This window comes from Alternaria arbusti (assembly GCF_024043155.1).
Source record: "Alternaria arbusti strain BMP 1465 chromosome Unknown scaffold_7, whole genome shotgun sequence".
NCBI classification, from domain to species: Eukaryota; Fungi; Ascomycota; class Dothideomycetes; order Pleosporales; family Pleosporaceae; genus Alternaria; species Alternaria arbusti.
In genome coordinates, this window is record NW_026249947.1 from 1,139,660 (window position 1) to 1,161,483 (window position 21,824).

Below are 21,824 nucleotides of genomic sequence, written 5' to 3' on the forward strand. Positions count from 1 at the left end.
AGTGAGGGTCAGCGGGACGCGTTGGAGCTGGGCTTCGGCAAGCGAGATTGGCTCCGCGATGACGATTGCTTGGCAAAACGTGCCAGATGTGGTTATCCATTACATGCTATTTAGTTCTATCAGAATGACTTGATTGTCTACAGTTTAACATCGCGGGCAAAGGTCTACGGTTATATGAAGCCAGGTGGAGCTGTCGGTGCTGGCTGCACCTGTCCAGACACTCTCCAGCCTTGCTTTGGCAAGAGTCTAATTCTGACCTTGCGGGGATCGTGGTGTGATGCGCCACCCGAGCTTGTGGTTGAGGTACTGTCCTTCCGCATATTCTGCGGTAGACCGTACATCAACGTTGGCATCGCCGAAGTCTTCCATATACCTGTCTCGGTGTCCTTCGAAGTTTTGATGATAGTAGCAACCAAGAACACAAGGCTGAGTACGAGTAGCAGGAGTGGGAATATCAACCACAGCCAATTGATGTGGACAAACTTCTCCATGCTGTATGCTTTTCCGGCTATCATCTCATTGCTATCAACATTAGACCGTATGACATTGGTCACGTCTCTAGCTAGCCTCTCCATATGATGTGTAATATTGTTAGGTGCTAGCCAGGGATTGAAGTCGATGTATCGCGTAGCAGGGCCATTTTCGAAATTCTGAAACCTGAGTATTGGCTGCATCGCCGAGTTGTTGCTCGTATAAGATGCTGGGAAGAAATCGTCCCAAATGGCGTTGACTTTCCAGACGGTTTCGTTCCAGATAGTATACGTGATGTTGGGGCCGGGTGAGGTTGTACCTGGCAAGCTCTGCGATGGAACATCGAGAGTCACATTGGGCGCATAAACAAAATCTGTGCCAGACTCCCGCTTCGTAACGATCCAAGGCCATGGTGTGGGGTCGGTGGCGATGTTCAGATGCGTTGAAAGGATGCTCTCGCTGTATATACCCGATTCGTATGAGGATCTCATGCGTTCAACACACCACGACAGTACACATTCGTGGACTACAGGGGGCTCGTGTCGGAAGACACTGCCAATACCATTAGCTGCGGATGCGATAAGTCCGTCATAGATTGGATAACGAATGTTCTTGAAGGCGACAGAGCCTGAGCCGTAGAAGGGGTCTCTAGTCCAAAAGTCGGAAAGAGGAACTGTACGCATCAATAGAGCCTCGCCAGTAGTGTTTGTCGTTCCGTTTTCTAGTACCACGTATCCCGAGAGAAGAAGCGGTGTACTCGAAGTGATGTTGAGGAAATGCCCGCACACGGTCCCGTTTGGATACGGAACACTTTCTATCGGACCTTGGTAGTAGGCACTCCAGTCGATCGTGGTGTTGAGACATGCGTGCGTGATGTTTAGACTGTGAGAGACCTCCGCGCAGCTGCTGCACGTTGCAAGAGTGTCGTACTCAGGGAAAATACAGTTGCTAGTAGGGCACGATAAGGGAATCTCTGGACGAATGCCTCGCCCCAGCTGTGTAGATCGTGTGCCGTTCCCATAAAAGTACTTTTTGATGATAGGGGCAGATACCTCATCATACAACCCCTGTTCTTCAGCTTTGATGTAGAACTTCGAGGTAGGTGGACGGTATTTCTTGACGACTGGAATCGAACAGGAAGAGTTCTGCATGGCCCAATGGTCCGGATAGGTTACCACTTGCTGGAAAAAGGTGTCGATGGCAAGCAGTAGTACGATGAGAAGCGCCCCCAACGCAGCAAGCGACCTTCCTTTCGTCCGGAAAAGAAGTAGTGCAGCCCCCCATGCACCGCGGGATGCCTTGTCAAAGATTTCGAAATCCCACATAGCTTTGGACTCATGAAACCAATGCCACTTTAGTTGCCCAAGTGCCTCAGATGTCGGTACGATAAGGGCAGCGGATGCAACCTTCCCTAAGATATTGGCTATCGTGAGAAATCGGTCGCTCTTGGTCATCTCCTCCCCACTGATCGATAAATAGATACCGATGGTGGCGCCCATGCACAACGCGCTCACTGTCCAACTGGCAGTCTCAAAAAGCCATCTCTTGAAAACATTTTGAGACGCGTTGTACTCAGCCAGTTTCTTCTCTAAGCGCTGTACCAAGTCTAATGAGTTCTTCTCGGCCTCGTCGGAAGTGCTCGGTGGTGGCGTATCGCGTTCTAAGGTTTGCGCATTGTGTGGCGGCTGTCTTGAGAATTGGTACTGGGGAAGTGTCGGTACGTGATTACGTGGGTGTTCTGAGATCGCGGATGTGTAACTGGGTGGTTCATTCATTGGGAATGTGTGATTCGAATGGAAGTATGCTTGATGGCTGCTGAACGAAGTTGGCGTGCCACCAAATCGGTGGCATGCTCTTGTATGAACCCGCCATACACTCTGAACCTTTAGCGGGAATGGCTTAGCTCGGCAGTTCCTTGATGCAGCGATCGCACGTCCTAAAACTAAAGATATTTAGCCGCGGAGTGCAAGATAAAGCTGCCAGCGAAGGAAGAAACTTGTTAGAGCAGCGGGTTTGGCGCCGAGTAGCTGCGAGTCCATGGTCGTGCAGACTTGTGTGTCTAACCATGTTTATCTCGCGTGTGGCTTGGCGGTATAAGCCAATGACACCGGTCGATTTACCGCTGGCTTTGGCGCCGACTAGGCATGTGAAAGTTGGCGTTGCAACACAGACGCGCTCATTCCAGGCTCGTTGTCTTGTTGCGCTTAGAATCGAGCATATTGGTTGCATGAGCGATTGGCACTGAGCCTCACGTACCTTTTGAGTACGACTGGAGCAAAGCCAGGTTTTGACGCGTAATTTGACAATCTTCATCAAAATCATGTGTGTATAACAAGTAAGACTTTACAGCTATATAAAACCAGGTGGAGCTGTAGACGTGGGTTGAACTAGACCAGACACTCTCCAGCCTTGTTTGGGCATTAGTCTGATCTTGACCTTCTTCGACCTTCTATTCAAGGTGCGCGTTGATGCTGCCGGTGTCTTGAGTTCCTGTTGAAGGTCTTTTGGCAGGCTGTATATCAGCGTCGGCATGGCGGAAGTCTTCCAGTTGCCGATATCATCGTATGCGTGTTGTGAAGTCTTGATCATTGTAGCCACCAAGAATGCGATGCTTAGGAAAAGGAGAAGCAAAGGGAATGTAAGCCAAGCCCAATGAACCACCACATAAGTCTCTGGGGATGAGGCGCTTCCAACGATGAGCTCATTGCTGTTAGCATCAGACCTGACTGCGTTCGTTAGAGCATGTGCTATCCTTTCCATGTGGTAGGTGACGTTATTGGGAGCAAGCCATGGGTTGAACCGAACTTCTCGAAACATGACCTGATCGATGAAACTAGTTCTGATCTTCAGATATGGCTTGGCCGATGGCTCGGTGACAGTAATCAGGGAGGGGAACACTTCGTCCAGAACAAAGATTGTGTTCATGAACGTCTCGTTTGAGACACCATAAGTGGTCGTATAGTTGTCGTTGGTAGGTGGAGTTATCGTGATATTTGCATCAAACTCAGTCAGCGTCATGCCAAGCCCCACACTCTCGCCCCACCATGGGTATTCGATCTGTGTCGTGTTGGTAAAGGTCTCGATGACCTCCTCTTTGTAACCTCCTCGTGCGTATGAGGAGCGAAGTGTCTTTACACACCAGGATAAGACACATTCGTGAGCCACTGGGAGGGCTTTGCGATAGACGCTCTCGGAGGAGCCATCCGCTGCGCTTACGATTATCGCATCGATGATAGGATAGTTGATGTGCTTGAAGTTGATAGAACCCCCGTACAGCGGTGACCTCAAAGGGTTTGTGACGAGCGGTAGCGTGCGCATGAGAAGTGTCTCTCCATGAGGGGAATCCGTGCTGTTTTCGACTCTGTACCCGGACATCAGGACAGGCAGTGAACTCGTCGCATTCAGGAAATAGCCACAAGCAGTACCTATACCACAATGATATTAGCCATAGTAATATTCAACCTGCACAGGTTGGTCGGCGGCCTTGCTTGGTATGGCCGAGACTGACAGTCGATGATGAAAGGCTCATCTCACCATTGGGATATGTATCCTCCGTTCCAGGACCAGTTGAGTTTCTAATCCAGTCCATCTTCATGGGGAGACAATCATATTCAAGTAGGTATGACACATCTTCGCAGGCACTGCAGACTCCCAAAGACTGATAGGCCGGCCACTCACATCTACTAGTTGGACATACTAGTGGTATCTCAGCCTGAGGACCACCCTCGGTGAGAAAAGGACGTGTGCCATTTTGGTCAAAGAAAAATGGATCCAGGGTCCTCTTGAGGTCTTGGTTCATCGTGGCCACGGGTTCGTTGTCCCAGGTGCTGTCGTATGTAAGGGCGAGGGAGGGGGTATATTGTACGGTTCGTGGAATCGAGCTGTTGCCCTGTAGCTTCCAACGCTCATTGAGATCGGTAACCTGCTGGAAGAAAGTATCAATCGCAAGTAGCAGGACTGTCAACAGTGCACCTAGTGCGGCAAGTGATTTGCCCTTCGTTCGGCACAGGAGCATGAACGATCCCCATGCACCGCGCGATGCTTTGTCAAATATCTCGAAGTCGAATGCGTCTCTGGACTTTTTCCCGTAGAACCAAGTCCATTTCAGCTGCCCGATAGCTTCCGATATAGGTAGAATAAGTGCTGCCGAGGCAATTTTCGAAAGAACCGTGATTATCGTTAGGCCTGCAGGCCATTTGTTGTGAGCTTGATCGTGGAGATAGTAGAGTAATCCGATGATTATGCCTACACTCTTAGTTAGCACATGTAAAGATCAGGCAGAACTGATGGTGTCTTACCCATGCAGACAGCACTCGTTGCCACACTAACGATCTCAAAAAGCCAGCGTTTGTAAACATTCTGCGAGGAATTGTACTGCGCTAGCTTTCGCTCTATGCGCCCTGGGAAGTCGAGACGGTGCTTTTCGTGGACAGAAGCTCGATAGGATGGCGGAGGTGGTATGTTCGAGGGTTCATTGATCGACGAGAAGTATGAATGCTGTGGCTGCGCGAGTGAAAGGGGTAGCGGGATCCCTTGTCGCTGTTGTTGTTGTGACATCGTGAGTGCGTCTCGGTGAGCGCGAGAATGTTCATGCCGTCAGAGGTGATGCTTTACAAGAGGTGCCGGAAGTAATGATTGGTAGATACCAACATTCCGCCAGGGCCCTCTTTCAACGATAGAGCGCTTAAACTGCGAATGCCTTGCAGCTCGTCTAGATGGAACGACGCGATCATAGCGGGCGTGATCCTCGGGAAGCGTGGCTAACTGGACGAAAGTCGATGTAGGGCTCGAGACTACCGCGTTGACGAGGACGAGTCCTTGAGGTTGTTGCTCGGCGACACTGTCAGACCTGTCGGAGTGGTATATTTAGCGCCCATAGCGTCGTCAGGCCCGCCCTGGAGTCATGTGGCGCCGATCACCTTAGCGCCGGGCGCACCATCCTGCAGGTACAGCTTGTCGGACCGTCTAGAGCCAGCATTTACAGTAAGTATGATCAAAGTCATAAGCGCTGAAGTCGTTATCTGAGTAGGCAGAGCGCAAGGCAGCTTGGTAAAGGCAGGTCTGACTGGTGAATGCTGTCAGGTACGGAGGATCGAGTTTGGGCTGCGTTCCAACCTTGGAACGTTGGAAGGTTCTGGCCTTCGTGCCATGATGTCATGAAGTGTGCAACACCACCAACACAGTCATTCTGTTCGGAACTAACTGGAATAGCAAGGCACAAACAACAGTCGAAGGGCTTCAAAAGCTCAACCGAGATTCCTGTAGAACAGCCTCTGGTAGCACATGTCATCTATGCAGAGCGAAGATAGTTTCGCTCGACCAATGACAACAATGTCCATGGAGAGGAGAGCATTCTGAAAAAGCGGGACCGATGAATGATGTTACGAGCATATCACGGCCCTACGCAAAGCAAGGGTTAGCATGGTCCACTGTGCGATGGCGTCAAGATCGTAGAGTGATGGATTTCGGATTATGTGACGCTCCTGAGGTCGCCTAGGCACTACCTCAAGATCTGTACTTTCATCAAAACCATGTGGCAGCCCATGCATTCGCCGAGACAAGACTGGTACTGCGACAGGTCAAGACAAGACATTGGTCGATATCACCATGCATGAACACTGTGACTGCTTGCGCATGGCGTGCGAAGAAGGCTCGGAAGGTTGTCGGCTGTGCCGCATGATTTAGGTGGTGACACTGCAGCGGAATCAAAGAAAATCTTCCAGCCGCATGAACGGTGGTTTTGATAAGGTTTGCATGCATGTAGCGGTCGTGTTGCAGCTTGGATGAAGAGGCTCAGATGATGTGAGTATCGATCTCGGGCGCTTAGACGTTGTCTGTAATTGGTCCATGTCAATCTCAGGTAGACACTTCGGCTCGCCAAACATCTATCTCAACGCGGAGTTGCCGTATCAGAACAGTTCATTGATCCGGAAAGTCGAGTGGGACGGTTAAGATATTCGAGTTCAGATCCAGAGAAGGCATGATGATGCTGGTCGCAGATATTAATGAAATGGATCGCACCCTGAGCCATACCCGATCCGGCTCCTGTACAGGGGTAAGACGCCACCACATTTCAGCGAAAGCTACAAGCACAGTTGAACGTGTGACTTCTTTCTGTGAATAGTCGTTTTGAGGATTACTATTGAGAATGTACAAAGAAGCCGAAGAAAGCGTAACGCTGATGTTCGTCACGTGTAGGAAAGATTCGTGACTAGGTCGCGGGGTTATGGCTGATTCGCATAAGGCACCGATCGCGTAGGGCCAATCGCTTCAACTCCAGGGGTAGGTGTAAAACGCCGCCAAGCCACATCACATTGTCATAACCTTTCGATTGGTCAGAAGTCGTTCTGGCAATGGATGAGAATTGCAGGAAGTACGGTGATGAATCGTACTTACATGATCTCGAATTTGCAGAGTCGCCTCGTGGAAAGCCCTGCTATTTGAGCGCTTCGAATGTGATAACTCTGTGACGAAAATCGCGGGATGTCCCCTGATCCATTGCGTCGCGTCCGTGGACCACCACAAATTCCAGGGCCTAACGCCTTGTGTTCCAACGCGTCGGTCTTTGCGTTTCACCTTTCCCCATTCGTATATCAGCTATCATGCTCCCTGCTCTTTCTCCCAATGGTTGCACAACTTTGTGTGATGCGCGCATCGTACGTGCGATGCCATGCGTCTGGTGCCGTGCCGGTGGCTTCGAAGGCGGTTACGAAGCTGGGAGAGACTACGGGTTGAAGCGCCGGTAGCCAGGTAGTGGAAATGAGCATGCGGTGCGATGGTCTGGAGTCGTCACTGTCGGTCACCGTTGGTGTGTACCCTGGACGATGGTTAAATGCCGGGACCGTTCCTGCTTCCTAAGTTCCATATTCTCCATCCAACATTCCAAAACATTGTTACACCCTCCTAGGTAGCGAGCTGGCATCATCCTCCAACACCTAGCAAGAGTATTCTCTTCAAGACCCACATACTTTCTTCAAGACCTCTTGTTGTTCCAACGATGTACAGCCGTAACCTTCTCATCGCTGCCTCTTTGGCTGTTCTCACACTTGCTGCGCCAACCCCGGCAACCGATGTGAGTACCCCTCAAACTTTGCTACCTCTTTACCAATATTGATCACCCTCAGATTGTACAACGTGGAGAGGCCGTGGCTGAGCGACGCAATGCCTTCTCTTTGACCGGTCTAGTCCGTGATGTTCTCAAACGACATGCCTTGATCGAAGCCGTTCCAGACGCCGCATACGACATCGTCATCGATCAGAGAAGCGAAGACGTCGACGACGACGACGAGGATATGGTAGAAGATGTCGATGTAGATGCTTCCGAGCAACTCTCCGACGATCTGGAGGACAGAGGTCTCCAGCGTCATGGCGGTGGTGGAAGCAAAAGGGGTCTTCAACGTGGTGGCGGCGGCGGTAGCAAGAGAGGTCTTCAACGTGGTGGTGGTGGCGGTAGCAAGAGAGGTCTTCAACGTGGTGGTGGTGGCGGTAGCAAGAGAGGCCTTCAACGTGGTGGTGGTGGCGGAAGCAAGAGGGGTCTGCAACGTGGTGGCGGCGGTGGAAGCAAGAGGGGTCTGAGCCGACCCAAGAGCGGAGGAAGTAAGTGAGCGCACGAGCATCGTTCCTTGTCGGTTTGTAAAGTACTAGTTGTAATTTCCTTAATTCTTTTGTTCATGTTACTTCTGAAGAACACTGGATGTTCTTAGATCCAACCCGGCGGAGGTAGATTGGGTTTTGGCTTCGCTACGAATGGGGAGAAAAGGTTTCCAGATACTCTCCAGCCCTGATTGGGCTGCAATTTGACCTTGAGTTCTTTTGCTTTGGCTCTTGGGGTTCCTGTGCTCGAAGATCTTGTGATCCGTTGCTGCATTTCATCTGGCAGACCATACAAGAGGGTGGCGTATGCCGAAGTCTTCCATACTCCCACACGATCGCGTTCCATCGCTGACTTAGCCACAGTTGCCGACAAGAAAACGAGAGAGATTAAGAGAAGACCAATCGGCAGAGTGAGCCACTCCCATCGAACCGAAACGTAGTTCTCCTGGTTATACGCCTTACCTCCAAGCATGTTTTTACTTTCATCGGAGGATCGTACCACGTTCGTCATAGCAGTAGCGAGTCTCTCGAAATGATGAGTAATGTTGTTCGGTGCTAACAATGGATTGAATGCGAGCTTGCGCATGGATGGGCCGTCCGCGAAGTTCTTATACCTCAGCATCGGTTTCTCCGTTGACGTCGCGGCAGTGTAGTAAGATGGGAAGAAATCGTCGAAGATAATGATGACGTTCGAAGCGGTTGTGTTCGACAAGTGATAGGTATCGTTGAATACGACGCCGGTTGTCAGATTCCGGCTTGACGGTGGTGGTGTTATGTTGATATCGTCCGCATAAATGGTCATGGTGGCGTTCTCTCCTTCTAGTTCCACTGGCACGCTGGTCCATGGGAAAGGTCCGGACGTTCCGTTGAGGTAGGTTGATGTGACATTCTCGTCGTAGCTTCCCCAAGCATACGATGACTCAATAGTCTTCACACACCATGCTAGAACGCATTCATGTATGACCGGAGTTTCGTTACGGTATACGCCAGCAGACCCACCATCGACAGAGGCAATCAAGGCATCCAGAATAGGATTGCGTACGTGCCGGAAGTTGATAGAGCCTTGGAATAACGAAAACCTATCGAGCATGTCCGTAAGCGGAAGGGCGCGCATGATGAGAGCTTCGCCCTTGATGGGTTCATCGTCGGCATCATCAAGGATGTAACCCGACATGAGAACGGGCGCATCGCTGGTCTTGTTGAGAAAGTAACCACAGACTGTCGAATTCGGGTACTTGTCAACCTCTATTGGGCCCGTCTGGTTGGCGCTCCAATCAATGCGAGTGTAGATGCAATCCCACTCGAGTAGCGGGGACACGTCGACACATTCGCTACAGACGCCTAACGTCTCATACGGGGGCCAAGTGCAGTTGCTCGTGGGACAAGAAAGGGGTATCTCGGGCCTCGTTCCATTACCGAAAGGTACAGGCTGTGTGCCGTTGTCAATAAAGAACTGACTGATAACGGGCCTAAGAGCAGGGTCTCGAAAATTCATCTCAAAGCCTTGGAAAAACTCCGGAGTATAGAACGGTGTGTAAGATGCCACCTTTGGAATGAGACTCGCTGTGTCTTGAAGGGCCCACCTGTTGGGGAAATCGACCACTTGCTGAAAGAAGGGATCCAAGGCCAAAGAGCACAGCATGATCATGGCTCCTAAAGCGGCTAGTGCCCGTCCCTTGGTTCGTATTAATAGTAGGAAAGAGCCCCACGGCCCTCTGGATGCGTTGTCGAAGATCTCGAAATCCCACATTTGTTTTGAGTGTTCCAAAAACCAGCTCCATTTCAGCTGGCCAAGGGCTTCAGACACTGGTAAGATGAGGGCGGCACCGGCCATCTTGGACAGAATGGAGATATAGGCGTTCAAAGTCAAGCCAGTCTTCTCAGCCAAGGCCCACTTTGTCAATGGTTCATCCTTGAGCCTGATAAGTACACCGATCACGGCGGCCATACAGATCGCGCTGAACAGCCAACTGAGTACTTCCAGTAACCATCTCTTCAAGATGTTACCAGATGCACTGTATCTCCATAACGTCTCTTCGATACGTTGTGCGATGTTGGCCTCCGGGTTGGACTTTTCGTTGATCGGCGGCGAGATCTCGATGGAGGGAGGCTTAGGCGGCCCATTGAGAATGCCTAACCCAGGGTGATTGTAGTAGCTGATTGGGGTCTTCTCGTTGATGGAAGGAACCTGCAGGGAATGAACGGTGTCAAGACGGACTCGAGGGCGTTCAGTCGGGAAGAAGCGAAGAGTCGGTCGCCTAGAGTCAGACTGGTGCTGAATCTCCGGTGGTGGTTCTGGAATGGGCCAGATGACTGACCGACAACTGGAAGTCTCGATAGTGGTTGTGGGGCTCGGCTCGGCCGGGCTGATGGGTGGCGCATTGATGTGTGACGGGCTCAGGTGTGTCGGGCGTTGAGGAGGGATGATGTCTGGTGTGGTTGGCGTAGTTGGTGTTGTACCATATGTCTTTGCTGTGATGCGTTCATCGCCGGTATCCAGGTAGATTGGAATGTCTGGAAAAGCAGGCGAACGCATAGGAGTGCGAGGAGATCGAGACATGTTGGGATAGTAACCTGATGTGGAAATCGGGTAAGGCATTAAAAGAATACGTGAATACGAATTAGGGTACGTAGATAGTGGAGAAGGATGGAAAGATGTTGCTTCGTACAAGATAGTAGAGCAGTGCCAGACTGGAGAGAAGCTGTAGGCTGATACCAGGTACTTACCATCGGTGTCCATCACCATACTATAACAACATCGAGCTGCAGTATTAGCCTCCACAGGCCATTTCCATGATTGGAGGCTGCTCGAAACATCAAACAGCACTGTTACTGCGGCGTACATGCAAACTATGCCTTCGTTCTGGAAACCGGTGCATTACCGAGCAAACGCACCATTCACGGCACGAGCTAGCCGCAAGGACCAGACCCAACCTCCAGAAAAGCATGCCAAGAAAGGCGGCTGAAAGCCATCTCCACGACACCTGCGTGCGGCGCGGGCGTCGGGAGCTGTCAAGCCGGGTCACCGCTGTGGGTGTAGCCGTACAGAGCATGTGTATAACCGCTGGGATGGCCGCATGGCTAGGCTAGCGTATTCTCGTTGCCGCTGTGGTATTAAAACATATGCAGCTAGGCGTATTCTTAGCTTTTGGCCCCTCCATGAGGTCACGTTTCGATGACGATGCATCAATGAGGCACAGTCGTATAAGCGCTTCGAGCCTCATCGGACGCTGCAGCCAGTGTAAGGAGCGCGGGGTTGGGGAAACATGTTGGTTTTGCTCGGTGAGCGAATGGCGATGCCGCTTTCCAGCCTCGGGGGTATCGCGTGAACTCGCGCGACGTGGGTGGTCGAGGTGGTGGTGGGTGAACGACGGCCTCGGGATGTTTCGACAAACTTTTGGGGGTTCAGATAGCGGGGTCGCGCTATCGTTAAGCGCGGGGCCGATAACCCCACTTATTAATAGCCACCTATTAGCGCCGCGGAATATTTAGCCATGCGTCTATTTTTCGAATATTCTACGTCGCGTCTATCGTGCATTTGGCATCTCGGTGCAAAGCAACCAACGCATGCATGCATGAAGCAAGCTTCACGTGACGGCGTCTCCCAGTGTCAAGCAGGGGTGTGACAACTGCCTTCCTCTGGAGTAGCCGAAGCATATCAGGTGTGTTATGATGGACCATCGCCTGACACCTCGTAGCTAGCCTACCTCTACATCCAACACTTCGCTTACTGACTTGATACTACGGTGGCTTGAGGCTGAACATGTCATTCGTGTTTTCTAGTACTGACACGTGTACTAACACCGGCGTACGCTAAATCCAGTCTGCCGGGTCGCGGCTATCAAGGCTGCATTGCGATCGTTGCGTACCCTCACTGGCCAAGCTTATGCCCATCTGTTGTTGTTTCAAAGCCGCCAGATTCCCATTCGTTCGGAACATACCCCACAGGTCCCGATCAGTCGGAGATCTGTCTTCTGTAGCCGCTGTCGCTTGATCGGTGTCATGGTCGCATAGAAGAGCGAGTCATTGGTGCGTTGTGTTGTCGAAACAAACTTATGGATGGAAGTGGAGATCCGCGCAGTTTCCAGCCTCTTCAGGCGTTGTATGCAGGGTATGGTCTGATATGTTGCTGCGCCGCATGCTACATTGGAACGTTGAACGGGCAGACGGGCAACATTGCAAAGGTGTTGAGCTGATGTCAGCCATGGCTTCATTAATATTGCACGACCCCGAAGTGTTCATTGCGAGCCACAATGAGCGATGCAAGAAAATTCACACGGGAAAGGGAGGACTAGTTCATGATTCATTACCGGAGACAACCGCGAGCAACACTGACTTGTGCTGAACAGCCACAAATTGTGCATCTCCATCTCCACTATTTTCGTCCACGACCGTTTCATACCCGCTCGAAGGAATGCGGCTCACTTCCAAGCGGCCTCAAAACCCGCCTTGTGAGCGCCAAATGCAACGTCATTTGCAAGATCTATCGACCTCAGTCCCAGCCACCACTTTACTTGCGACTTAGGCCTTCTTGTCTGGCGCTTCATGAAGCTCGATGGCGTTGCTATCCTGACCCATAACCTTGGCGGTGGTTGCAGCGAGCGCATCGGCATCATCCTTCTCACTTTCAAACAAGAAAGTAAGCTCTTCCAATGTCTTTCCGTACGTTTCCGGGAACAGGAAGTAGATGAAGACAATCTCGCAACACAGCAAAGCGATGTACACGAAGAGGAACTTCCAGTCAAGGTCTTCCAGTCCGATGGGATTGGTGAACGATCCAAGCATGACGGAGCAACGATTGAAGAGTTGAAACCATGAGAGACCCTTGGTTCGGACGTAGTACGGGAAGATTTCGACCATGTAGACATATGTGAGGGCATTGTAGGCGATGTTGTAGGCGGGCTTGTAGAGAAAGATCATGACCAGAACCGCATAGCCTGTCTCTTTAGACCCAGTCTGGCGATTACGAGCCTGAGCAATGGTCCAAGCGGTATACACGCACAATAAGCAACTCGCGCACAGCAGATACATCCTGCGACGTGGGTATCGGGGTGTGACAGTTGCCATGACAAGCGCCATGAGGAAGCCCCATGCTTCTGAGCCGACGTTGTAGCGCACCTGGGTATGACTATCTTCAATGCCGATCTTTTCCAGGATAGGCACAAGGTATTGGCTGATGAGATTGTTGCCGCTGTACTGGACGAAAATGCCAAGGCCGGCGGCGACAAGGGCACGGTGTCGCATGCCTTTGGATTGGAAGAGCTCGGCCCAGCCACGTTGTCGCGATTCGTTCTCCAACTCCAGGGCTTTCCTGATCTCAGCAATCTCAAGGTGAGGTAGCTCAGCCGATGCATCGCCTTCCGCATGGTACTTGATCAAGATCTCAAGAGCTTCTTCGCTCCGATCTTTCGAAACCAGCCATCGAGGGCTTTCCGGGACCGTGAAAGCGAAGATGATCTGGATAACAGAAGGGCCTGCTTGGAGGATGGAGGGGAGGCGCCAAGACCAGTCGCTCGGAATGAGTAGTGTGCGGACGACTACACATCGGAGCCAAGATCAGCATGCATTCATCTGCCTTCGATGGAGGGAACTTCTCACCGATACCCGCACCGAGAACGGAGCCTACTCCAAAGAATGCATTGAAGAGACTACCTAGAAACTGTCGCTCTTTGGGATGGCCTAATTCGCCGAGAAGAGCGGCGCCGGAGATAATTGCATAGACAATACCATGGCCAAGGAAAATTCGACTGAAGATAAACATGGCGACTACATGTATGTCAGTTGCAAGGATCTCTGAATGCAATAAGCATGCTGAAGGTACTCACGGTTCTGCGACAAGCCCTGCATTACTGCTCCGATGATCATAATCGTGGACCCCAAGACGATACTCTTCCGCCTTCCAAGATGATCAGACACGATGGAAACGAACGGAATACTCGATATAGCGCCGAGGTTGTAGCAGGCGACAAGTAATCCGAGTTGGCCTCCTTTGGGATGATTGAAGTATTCTTGCCAGTAGTGGAGAGCTTGCACTGATGACGTATACTGGATCAGTGTTTCATCTCAAGCAGCGCTGTAGTAATAACTACTTACTTCCATTCATCATCGAGCTATCAAATCCAGAAGTAGACTCAATGAAGAAGCAGAAAGGTACCAGCAATAGGTAGAGACGTCGGAGGTTTGGCTTGTTCCACCATCGTACCGTATCGGCGGCGACAAGACGCTCGATGATACCGTCACCAGGGCCTGCAACTGCTGGTGCCATGATTTTTCCGGTTGAGATAGGTACTCAGTGTAGCGTCAGGATGGCACTTTCTCAACTTACATACTCGAAGCCAAGCACCTCACCGGTTCAAGGAACCGTCGAACCGACTAAGGGATGCTGGATCTGCCTCGCTTTCTTCTTGGCTTTGCGGGGTTTGTGCCCGGTGGTACGGTTGACGCATCCTTCATGATAAAGCATGACCGTTGATCAAAGGAAATACGAATGTCTGTCTTGCGACGATACAGCCACCACCAAGTCTCATTGCTCCATACCTGGAAATATGAGGCTAATTCTCTCTGCCGTGCGGATAAATGCCGTGCTATGCTAGTCTGCCTTACTCAACACCGTCAGCTTCAATATCAAAATCGTGTACTCAGGTCCGTGAATGTGCATGCAGGGCTGGACTCAAATGACCCGATGCCCGACATAGACCTCAGCACTAGCCATGTATGGCGCGGTCCGTGGTGCAACAGGTAAGGTTGAATGCGGGGGAAAATCTCCTGCCCCTCCACAAGTTCTTTCGCACAGCATCGCCAACTTCTTGACTGATCTGGGCGACGAAGTGCGAAAGAGGCTGGATCGGCGGGCCAAAAACCCGGGCATTCTTCAGGCGGAAGACATTGTGCGGTAGTGCCGCAACGGCAATCGATTCGCAGGCGGGTCTCAGCAGGAGCTTGCACCATTCCACGATGCGTATCCTGCTCAGCAGCATTGCTCTTCGTCATGTATGTCGTTTCAAGCCCTGAAGTAGATGCTGTCGCGTCGGAGAGATGACGTGAAAGGCTTGACGCGCCTGCCATTAGGGGCCGGCTCTCCTCGTGGCGCACAGATCACCAAGCCACACCTTCCGGATAGCTCCAGCCTCCTCAAACTCCAACACTTTCCATCATCATCCCACTATGACTGAAGCGGTGCGCGAATCCGTCCAGCACTGTGGTAAATACACTGACATTGCGACCTGGAGGTTCAGTTGAATCCCATCGCATGCGAGAATTGCAGATCGAAGAAGTGCAAGTGCGATCGGAAGCTGTGGGTAACCCGCATGCCAGCTGCAGAACTTCATCTAACCAACACAGTCCATGCTGTTCTCAGTGCCAGACATCATCGCTGCCATGCCACTATCAAGAGGGTGGTAAGCGAGGTCTTCCAGCCGCATACATCACTGCTCTTGAGAAGCGGCTGGCAGACACCGAGGCTGCACTCTCCGCAACACTCACTGTCGTCCAAAACCAAGACTTAATACGGTTGAACGACGTTAGGCTTTCAGATGCATCATCGCACGCACCAAAGCGACAAGGTTCAAAAGCAGAAAAGCTTGAAGAATGGAAGCGCCTGCCTTTGCAGACGACCGAGCAGTTGACAGCTTGGCTACAAGCACAGTGTCGCGCGACGGCAGCCCCGGAAGTATTTCCGTCGAGACACAGCAATTCCGTCTCTGATAACGACGGAGCGCGCAAGACATCCAGGGCAGCCGAAGGTCGACCGAATAGTGGTGCGCACGCTTCTCGCCAGATCCCCGGCGATACATTCCCACCGGTGTCAGTCCTGCAGCAACTGAAAGACTGCGAAATGCCTATAGCACCGAACATGCAGCGAGCTCCCACTGATCCAGCAAGATGGCAAGAAAACTATTTCTAGAACTCGAGAGGAGTGCCTGGCAGATGCTGCTGCGATGCCAGTCAGGCTGAGTCAGGTAGGCGGCTCGTCCTGAGTCACACGAGTCAACCACCACAGATACCGATTGTCGGCAGCCGCAGGACCAGCCTACGCTTGGAAGGCGATGTTGGCCATTCATCACGCTGTGGTCGGCACTGGACGTATGACACGATCAAGAGGTTGGAAAAATATTGCTACGGTAATACATTCTAGAGTTTGGAATACACTGGGAAACGCTCACGAGACACGCAGGCTCTTCTCGTCGCACGATTGATCCTTTACTCGGCTTTGAGAACACTATCGAGTACTCCGCATCTCTTCACCCAACTCCTCGCACGCTTGCCGTAAATGTACATTGGAATCGTGCAAAGTGTGACAGCGACAGTGGTACCACCAATGACATAAAACGCGTCCCTCACACCCTGTACCGCGATCCAATCATTGGCGTAGAACGTCAGGCCGAATGCGAAAAGGTTCTTGACGAAGTTCATGATGGCAAAGGCTTCGGCGGCCTGCTCGCGATGGCAGTCGGAGACGTAGGTTACGACGGCGGTAGTTCCTAACTGAACACCCAGGTTGATCAGACCCATGCAGACGATGACTGGGATGGGCCACGGATCGCGGTTGTGGAGTGATTGGCCCCAAGCAAAGAAGCCGGTTGCGGTAAATATCAGGTAGGTTATCATTACAGGGAGACGGAACTCGGGTTCTGAATTTTGTCAGTTGCTTGCAATCACAGCTTGGGTCGTCTGCACTCACCGAAAGTACCCTTGTTGCGTGTCGACATCCACTTCGCCACACCATCGATGATCGGACCGGCTACCAGCGTGGCCAACAACGACGCCACGAACGAGGACAGGTTCGTTGCGCCAACCGCGCTCACGGAGAAACTGTATGGTGGCGCGGAAAAGATCTGCGACAACGTGATGGAGATCAAGACAAGCCAGGATACGCAGATGGTGAAGAGCAAGGTCGCCCACATGACTACCGGGCTCATGATCACCACAAAGGGGCGTAGAAATGTGCGCCAGAAGGAGACATGGTCCCAGTAACCAGACCATGGCATGAGGGTCTTAACGTAAGGGTATGGGGCCTCGGAAGAGACGGACGACTGGACCGCATAGTCTTCGACGCGCTCGGCGGACTTCTCCTTCTCAACCGCGTCACTTTCCACATTCTTGGAGCTCGTGTCGATGTTGATGACGTCGTGGCGGCGGTAGGCGGACTCGGGCATGAAGAAGATAATCAGGATGAGCATGATGACAAAAGCACCGCCCATTGCGTGCAATGCGATGCGGTGAGAGCCGTATTGGATGACGGATCCAGCGATTGGACTCGCTAGGTTGATACCACCGAGGACACCAAGATTGAAGATGGCCATTCGAAATCCGCGCTCATGAACGTGCCAGATGTCTCCGACGGATGCTGGGATGAGTGCTTCAAACGGTGCCATGCAAAGACCTTGGACGGCTCGGGCTGCCGCCAGAGAGGGAAAGCTGGTAGCTTCCGCAGCCCAGAAACAGGACACCGCCAGGCCAACTGTGGTTGCGAGGTAGATTGGTCGTCGCCCAATCTTGACGGCCAGGGTGTTGCAGATGAGACTACCCACTGCGATGGCGACGATACAGGATCCATTGCAACCGAGAGTGAACCTCTGTAATGGGACGTTGAATTGTTCTGCCAGGGGCACGAAAGCTGGTGTGAGCAGCGGACCGACAGCTACAAAACATGCGATTAGCTCAGTATGTGGTATCTTGATGTCGCGAGCCTACCTCCTACAGCGCCGCATCCATATGCGATGACGACGGTGAACATCTCCTTCTTCCATCTTGGCCAATTGTAGGGGTCGTTCGGCGAATCAGAAGGCTGCGGCACCAGCACGATCTGCCCAGAAGGATCATGCTTCAGTAGCCCGCGATCAACATCGTTCGTGATCTCGAGATCAATGCGACCAAGCTCGCTTAACGGAGCTGTCCCAGGGACATGTTCGAGCTTGTAGTCTTGGAGTATACCCAGAGGCATGGTAACTCTATTTCCGCGGTGTGATTGGAATGGTAGCGCAAGGGAGCACACGTGGAAGGATAAACGATATGCAAAGAAGCAATCTAGATCGCACAGCAGATAGATGGAAGCAGCGTGGAAGCAATCCTAAATTGTCGAAGATGCGACGGACACTATAATGTGGTGGTGGTGGGGGATGCCTTAATCCCACGGCAGTTGAGCTTGGGCGACTGCATACAGGGAATGATGATTCGGTGGTGTGCGGGGAAGGATGGGTAGGATGCGGGGGCTAGCTCCGGGTTGGTCGCACAGGTATCCACTGCTTCATGTTGCAGACGGCTAGTGATACCAGCATGCCTCGGGTTAATGCGACCGATGGAGATGCTGTCAATCGTCGCCTCTTTTGGGTGTGCGACCGCATAGGGGAAACAAGAGATCGCCAGAGGCTCTGCTTTAGAGTTCACATAAGGTCCCAACAATGGCTTCGTGGCAGTGGTGGCTTCATCAAAGGTAACGTAGCCACGATCGACATGCGCGGATGTGGACGGGTGTTGCTGATCTCTGAACTTTACAATATGGCGTTTCAAGCTATCGTGATGGCTGGCACATGGCGTTGTAGGCCTAAAGGACAATCGCATCGGCTACGAGTCAGGTTTTGCACCGGACAACGTCCGCTCCACCAGGTTGGAGCCAGCGGCTAACGTTGCCGCATCATCAGGCCCACCCCATCTTGACCCTGGCTTCTACTGACTCTTGCTGTAGATGCTTTCTAGCTCAGCGCAGACCGCGTCAGTAACCTCCTTTGTCGACGCCTTGCCTCCCAGGTCGCGCGTGGCAATGCCTCGCTCCGTGATAGCTTCCACGCTTTCCATCAATCTCTTTGCCGCTTGCTCCTCGCCTAGCCATGCTAGCATCTCAGACGCTGTCCAAAAGGTTCCGACTGGGTTTGCGACACCCTTGCCGGTAATGTCGAAAGCCGAGCCATGAATCGGTTCGAACATGGACGGATGCTGGCGTGTGGGGTCCACTGGTAACACTTAGCATGGGCAATGGATGCAACCATGTGGAAATGAAAGATACGTACGGTTGCTGGTAGGAGCGATGCCAATGGAGCCTGCCAGTGCAGCTGCGAGATCGGAAAGAATATCCGCATGCTGGACGAGTCAGTCAAAGCCGAGGTGAAAACACCGTACGCTGTGTGTTACCCACCAAGTTTGTTGCAACTATCGTATCCAAAGATTTCGGATCAAGTACCATCCGGCACGTCATGGCGTCGACGAGCATCTTGTCGCACTTGACATCAGGAAAGTTTTTCGCAACTTCGGCAGCAATCTCATCCCACATAACCATGCCATTGCGCTGCGCGTTGCTCTTGGTAACGACCGTTATCTGTTTCCTCGGCCGACTTTGGGCTGTTTCGAAGGCGAAGCGTATAAGTCGTTCCACACCATGGCGGGTGAAGATCGAGACCTCCGTAGCAGTCTCCCACTTCTGGCCTCTATGCGACCGGCCTCCTTGTCCTGCATATTCACCTTCAGAATTCTCTCGTACAATCACCCAGTCTAGATCGCCATGCTCTGCGTTGCGCAAAGGCGATGATGTTCCCCGGAAGATCTTGGTGGGTCGCACGTTGGCATATTGCTGGAAGGTCTGGCAAATCGCGAGCCGCAAGCCCCAGAGGGAGATGTGATCAGGTACATCTGTCAGGATTCAGTACCAACACTGCATAAGACTTAGCATATGATACGTACCCGGGGCACCTACAGCACCAAACAGGATCGCATCATGCTTCTTGAGCTTCTCTAATCCCCCATCAGGGATATATTGGCCTGTCTTCTTGTAGGTCTCAGAGCTCCAGTCGTAGTCTTCAAATTGTAGTCCGAATGTGCCGTCAAGTTGTGCCAGCTTCTTCAAAACTTTTACCCCGGCATCGATAACTTCAGGGCCAATGCCATCGGCACCCATAGTCGCAATAGAGTGCGTGCGCATGTTGGTGGCTGATGAAATGTTGGGTTCGGACAGGGAGTAACGGCTAATGAGTGATCGTAATGGCGGTAAGCACTTGAGTTGATATCTCTTGAGGTGTTCTATGCGCAGTATCTTTTAAGCCTCATAGTCCGGACTAAGAAACCCCATATTCACACTTCGTCGACGATGGGACTGTTGCCGAGCTCGCCACTGGTGCGCTGGATAAGGGTAAGTGCGGGGGAGCGCGGACAAACAAAGTCCGACGCTCCCAAACCATGCCACCACACCCAGCACTTCGGATTTATCCTGGCGCTTGAAACTATGTGAAATCCCAATGCTGCTCTTGATCGAACCAGAAGGGGATGTCGAAGCCAGAGAAAGGGTCTAGGCCGTTGGAGTACTCTGTTGATGAAGCGTTGGCACCCTCCGTCCCAACGAATATGTTCCAGTAGCTGTTGCGCTCAAGAAAAGTAGCATTGCGGTTCGGGTTGCTCGTCGTACTGGAATCGAACGCTGCATCATATGGAGGAAACTGCGGGTCATGATGAGGATCTACATCATTCCTCCTTTGGCTACCGATTTGCTCTGGATGATCGTTGCGGGTAGGTAATGACTGCTCGTGCAGGCTTGAATGTACGTTCAAATCACCTTTTTGAGCAATGCCTGCATCTCCCGCGACCTCCGAGTCGTATCTAGAAACCATTTGAGCCGACTTCTGCAGCATTCGAGCCTGTAAGTCTCGAATGGCCGCCGAGCTTGCTTCAGGCCAAGCACTGCCGCGTAGCGTGAGGTGTTGAAGTATGTCGAGACTTTTATCTGCGAATCTTGGTTGTTAATGTTAGTAAAGGTAACACGATTTCGACATATTGATTACCTTATGACGATGCTATGATCAATGCGGCCCTCGTGGGCGGCGTAGAACATGATGAATGTGCTGATCCACACAGCCCAGGTGCAGGAGGGCCAAAGGAGAGCCAATTGGTAATGATAAGTTTGCGACCCATCTTTGCCCTGGATAGCGTTGTGCAAGGTAGTGATAATGCTACGCGCAGAACTGATGCACTGTTCTAAAGCGGCATTATAAGCGACATCTTTACTACCGGTAGCTAAGACGGGACGATACAGCGAGATGATCAACTCGTGTCTAAGTAGTGTCAACACTACAGTCGCGTAATGAGAAGCGCCACATCGGCTATCCGGGTCGATGAAGTCCTCAACATCGTTCCACCATTGGCCAAGTTTAGCTATGATTGATGTCGCTCGGTCAGGATCATGCTGAACGTAGTGTAGCGACTTGTTGCGCAATTCGATGATTTCGCCACGCAGCCTGGCTTGCTGGGCAACCAGGTGCAGCAGGTGGAGTTCACGACCTGCAGGTTGTGAGATATGGCACAAAAGAAACATTACCTAACTTACGAGGCTCGACGCGCGTCTGCAGATGGTGTTCCGCGAGGGGAAAGCAGACGTCGATATCGTCGTCAGGTAGGCCGAGTGGGAGGCCCATGGATTGGGCAAGAAGACGATCAACAGCATAAAGTGACCAGAAGACGCGTTGCCGAAGCTCTCTTGTGCTTGATGTGAAGGTCGAAAATCTGGCTGGGCAACGATGAAGCCCTAGCTGCACAGCCATCCGCATAATCAGCCCTCCAAGACGGGAGGCGGCATTCAAGCGAAGCATAGAGACTAAGAAGAGCTGCACACTGAGCGCGGCTTGTAGCGTGAGTATTGTCGTGGGACGAGAAAGTATCGTGCGGAGACTATCTACAGCAGCATCATACGATGGAAAGACAATACAGGCAGGATGTCGAGTACTCGGTAGCGCTGGCGATTGTCGATGGTCTGCAAGCGAGATGGACATGATCGAACGCAC

The 21,824-nt window shown here is 52.0% G+C and overlaps 6 protein-coding genes across 6 annotated transcripts; all 6 read right to left on the minus strand.

Annotated features, from left to right (window-relative positions):
- Positions 1-170: 170 nt before the first annotated feature.
- J4E86_006191 (uncharacterized protein) lies at positions 171-4,773 on the minus strand (the record flags this gene model as incomplete). Its single annotated transcript, XM_051446722.1, has 4 exons — positions 171-2,174; positions 3,292-3,896; positions 4,150-4,716; positions 4,770-4,773. 4 exons carry the CDS (start codon positions 4,771-4,773, stop codon positions 171-173), a joined length of 3,180 nt encoding a protein of 1,059 aa, XP_051302297.1.
- A 3,397-nt stretch (positions 4,774-8,170) lies between these two features.
- J4E86_006192 (uncharacterized protein) lies at positions 8,171-10,624 on the minus strand (the record flags this gene model as incomplete). The annotated part of the gene is made up of 1 exon (XM_051446723.1): positions 8,171-10,624. The coding sequence occupies one exon, from the start codon at positions 10,622-10,624 to the stop codon at positions 8,171-8,173; it is 2,454 nt and encodes an 817-aa protein (XP_051302298.1).
- Positions 10,625-12,585: 1,961 nt separating this feature from the next.
- J4E86_006193 (uncharacterized protein) lies at positions 12,586-14,329 on the minus strand (the record flags this gene model as incomplete). Its single annotated transcript, XM_051446724.1, has 4 exons — positions 12,586-13,601; positions 13,663-13,830; positions 13,890-14,096; positions 14,158-14,329. 4 exons carry the CDS (start codon positions 14,327-14,329, stop codon positions 12,586-12,588), a joined length of 1,563 nt encoding a protein of 520 aa, XP_051302299.1.
- A 1,934-nt stretch (positions 14,330-16,263) lies between these two features.
- J4E86_006194 (uncharacterized protein) lies at positions 16,264-18,007 on the minus strand (the record flags this gene model as incomplete). The annotated part of the gene is made up of 3 exons (XM_051446725.1): positions 16,264-16,694; positions 16,745-17,704; positions 17,758-18,007. The coding sequence occupies 3 exons, from the start codon at positions 18,005-18,007 to the stop codon at positions 16,264-16,266; spliced, it is 1,641 nt and encodes a 546-aa protein (XP_051302300.1).
- Positions 18,008-18,729: 722 nt separating this feature from the next.
- On the minus strand, positions 18,730-19,975 carry J4E86_006195 (uncharacterized protein; the record flags this gene model as incomplete). The annotated part of the gene is made up of 4 exons (XM_051446726.1): positions 18,730-19,013; positions 19,071-19,140; positions 19,196-19,686; positions 19,738-19,975. The coding sequence occupies 4 exons, from the start codon at positions 19,973-19,975 to the stop codon at positions 18,730-18,732; spliced, it is 1,083 nt and encodes a 360-aa protein (XP_051302301.1).
- A 298-nt stretch (positions 19,976-20,273) lies between these two features.
- Positions 20,274-21,458, minus strand: J4E86_006196 (uncharacterized protein; the record flags this gene model as incomplete). Its single annotated transcript, XM_051446727.1, has 3 exons — positions 20,274-20,646; positions 20,829-21,324; positions 21,371-21,458. The coding sequence occupies 3 exons, from the start codon at positions 21,456-21,458 to the stop codon at positions 20,274-20,276; spliced, it is 957 nt and encodes a 318-aa protein (XP_051302302.1).
- Between the last annotated feature and the right edge of the window lie 366 nt (positions 21,459-21,824).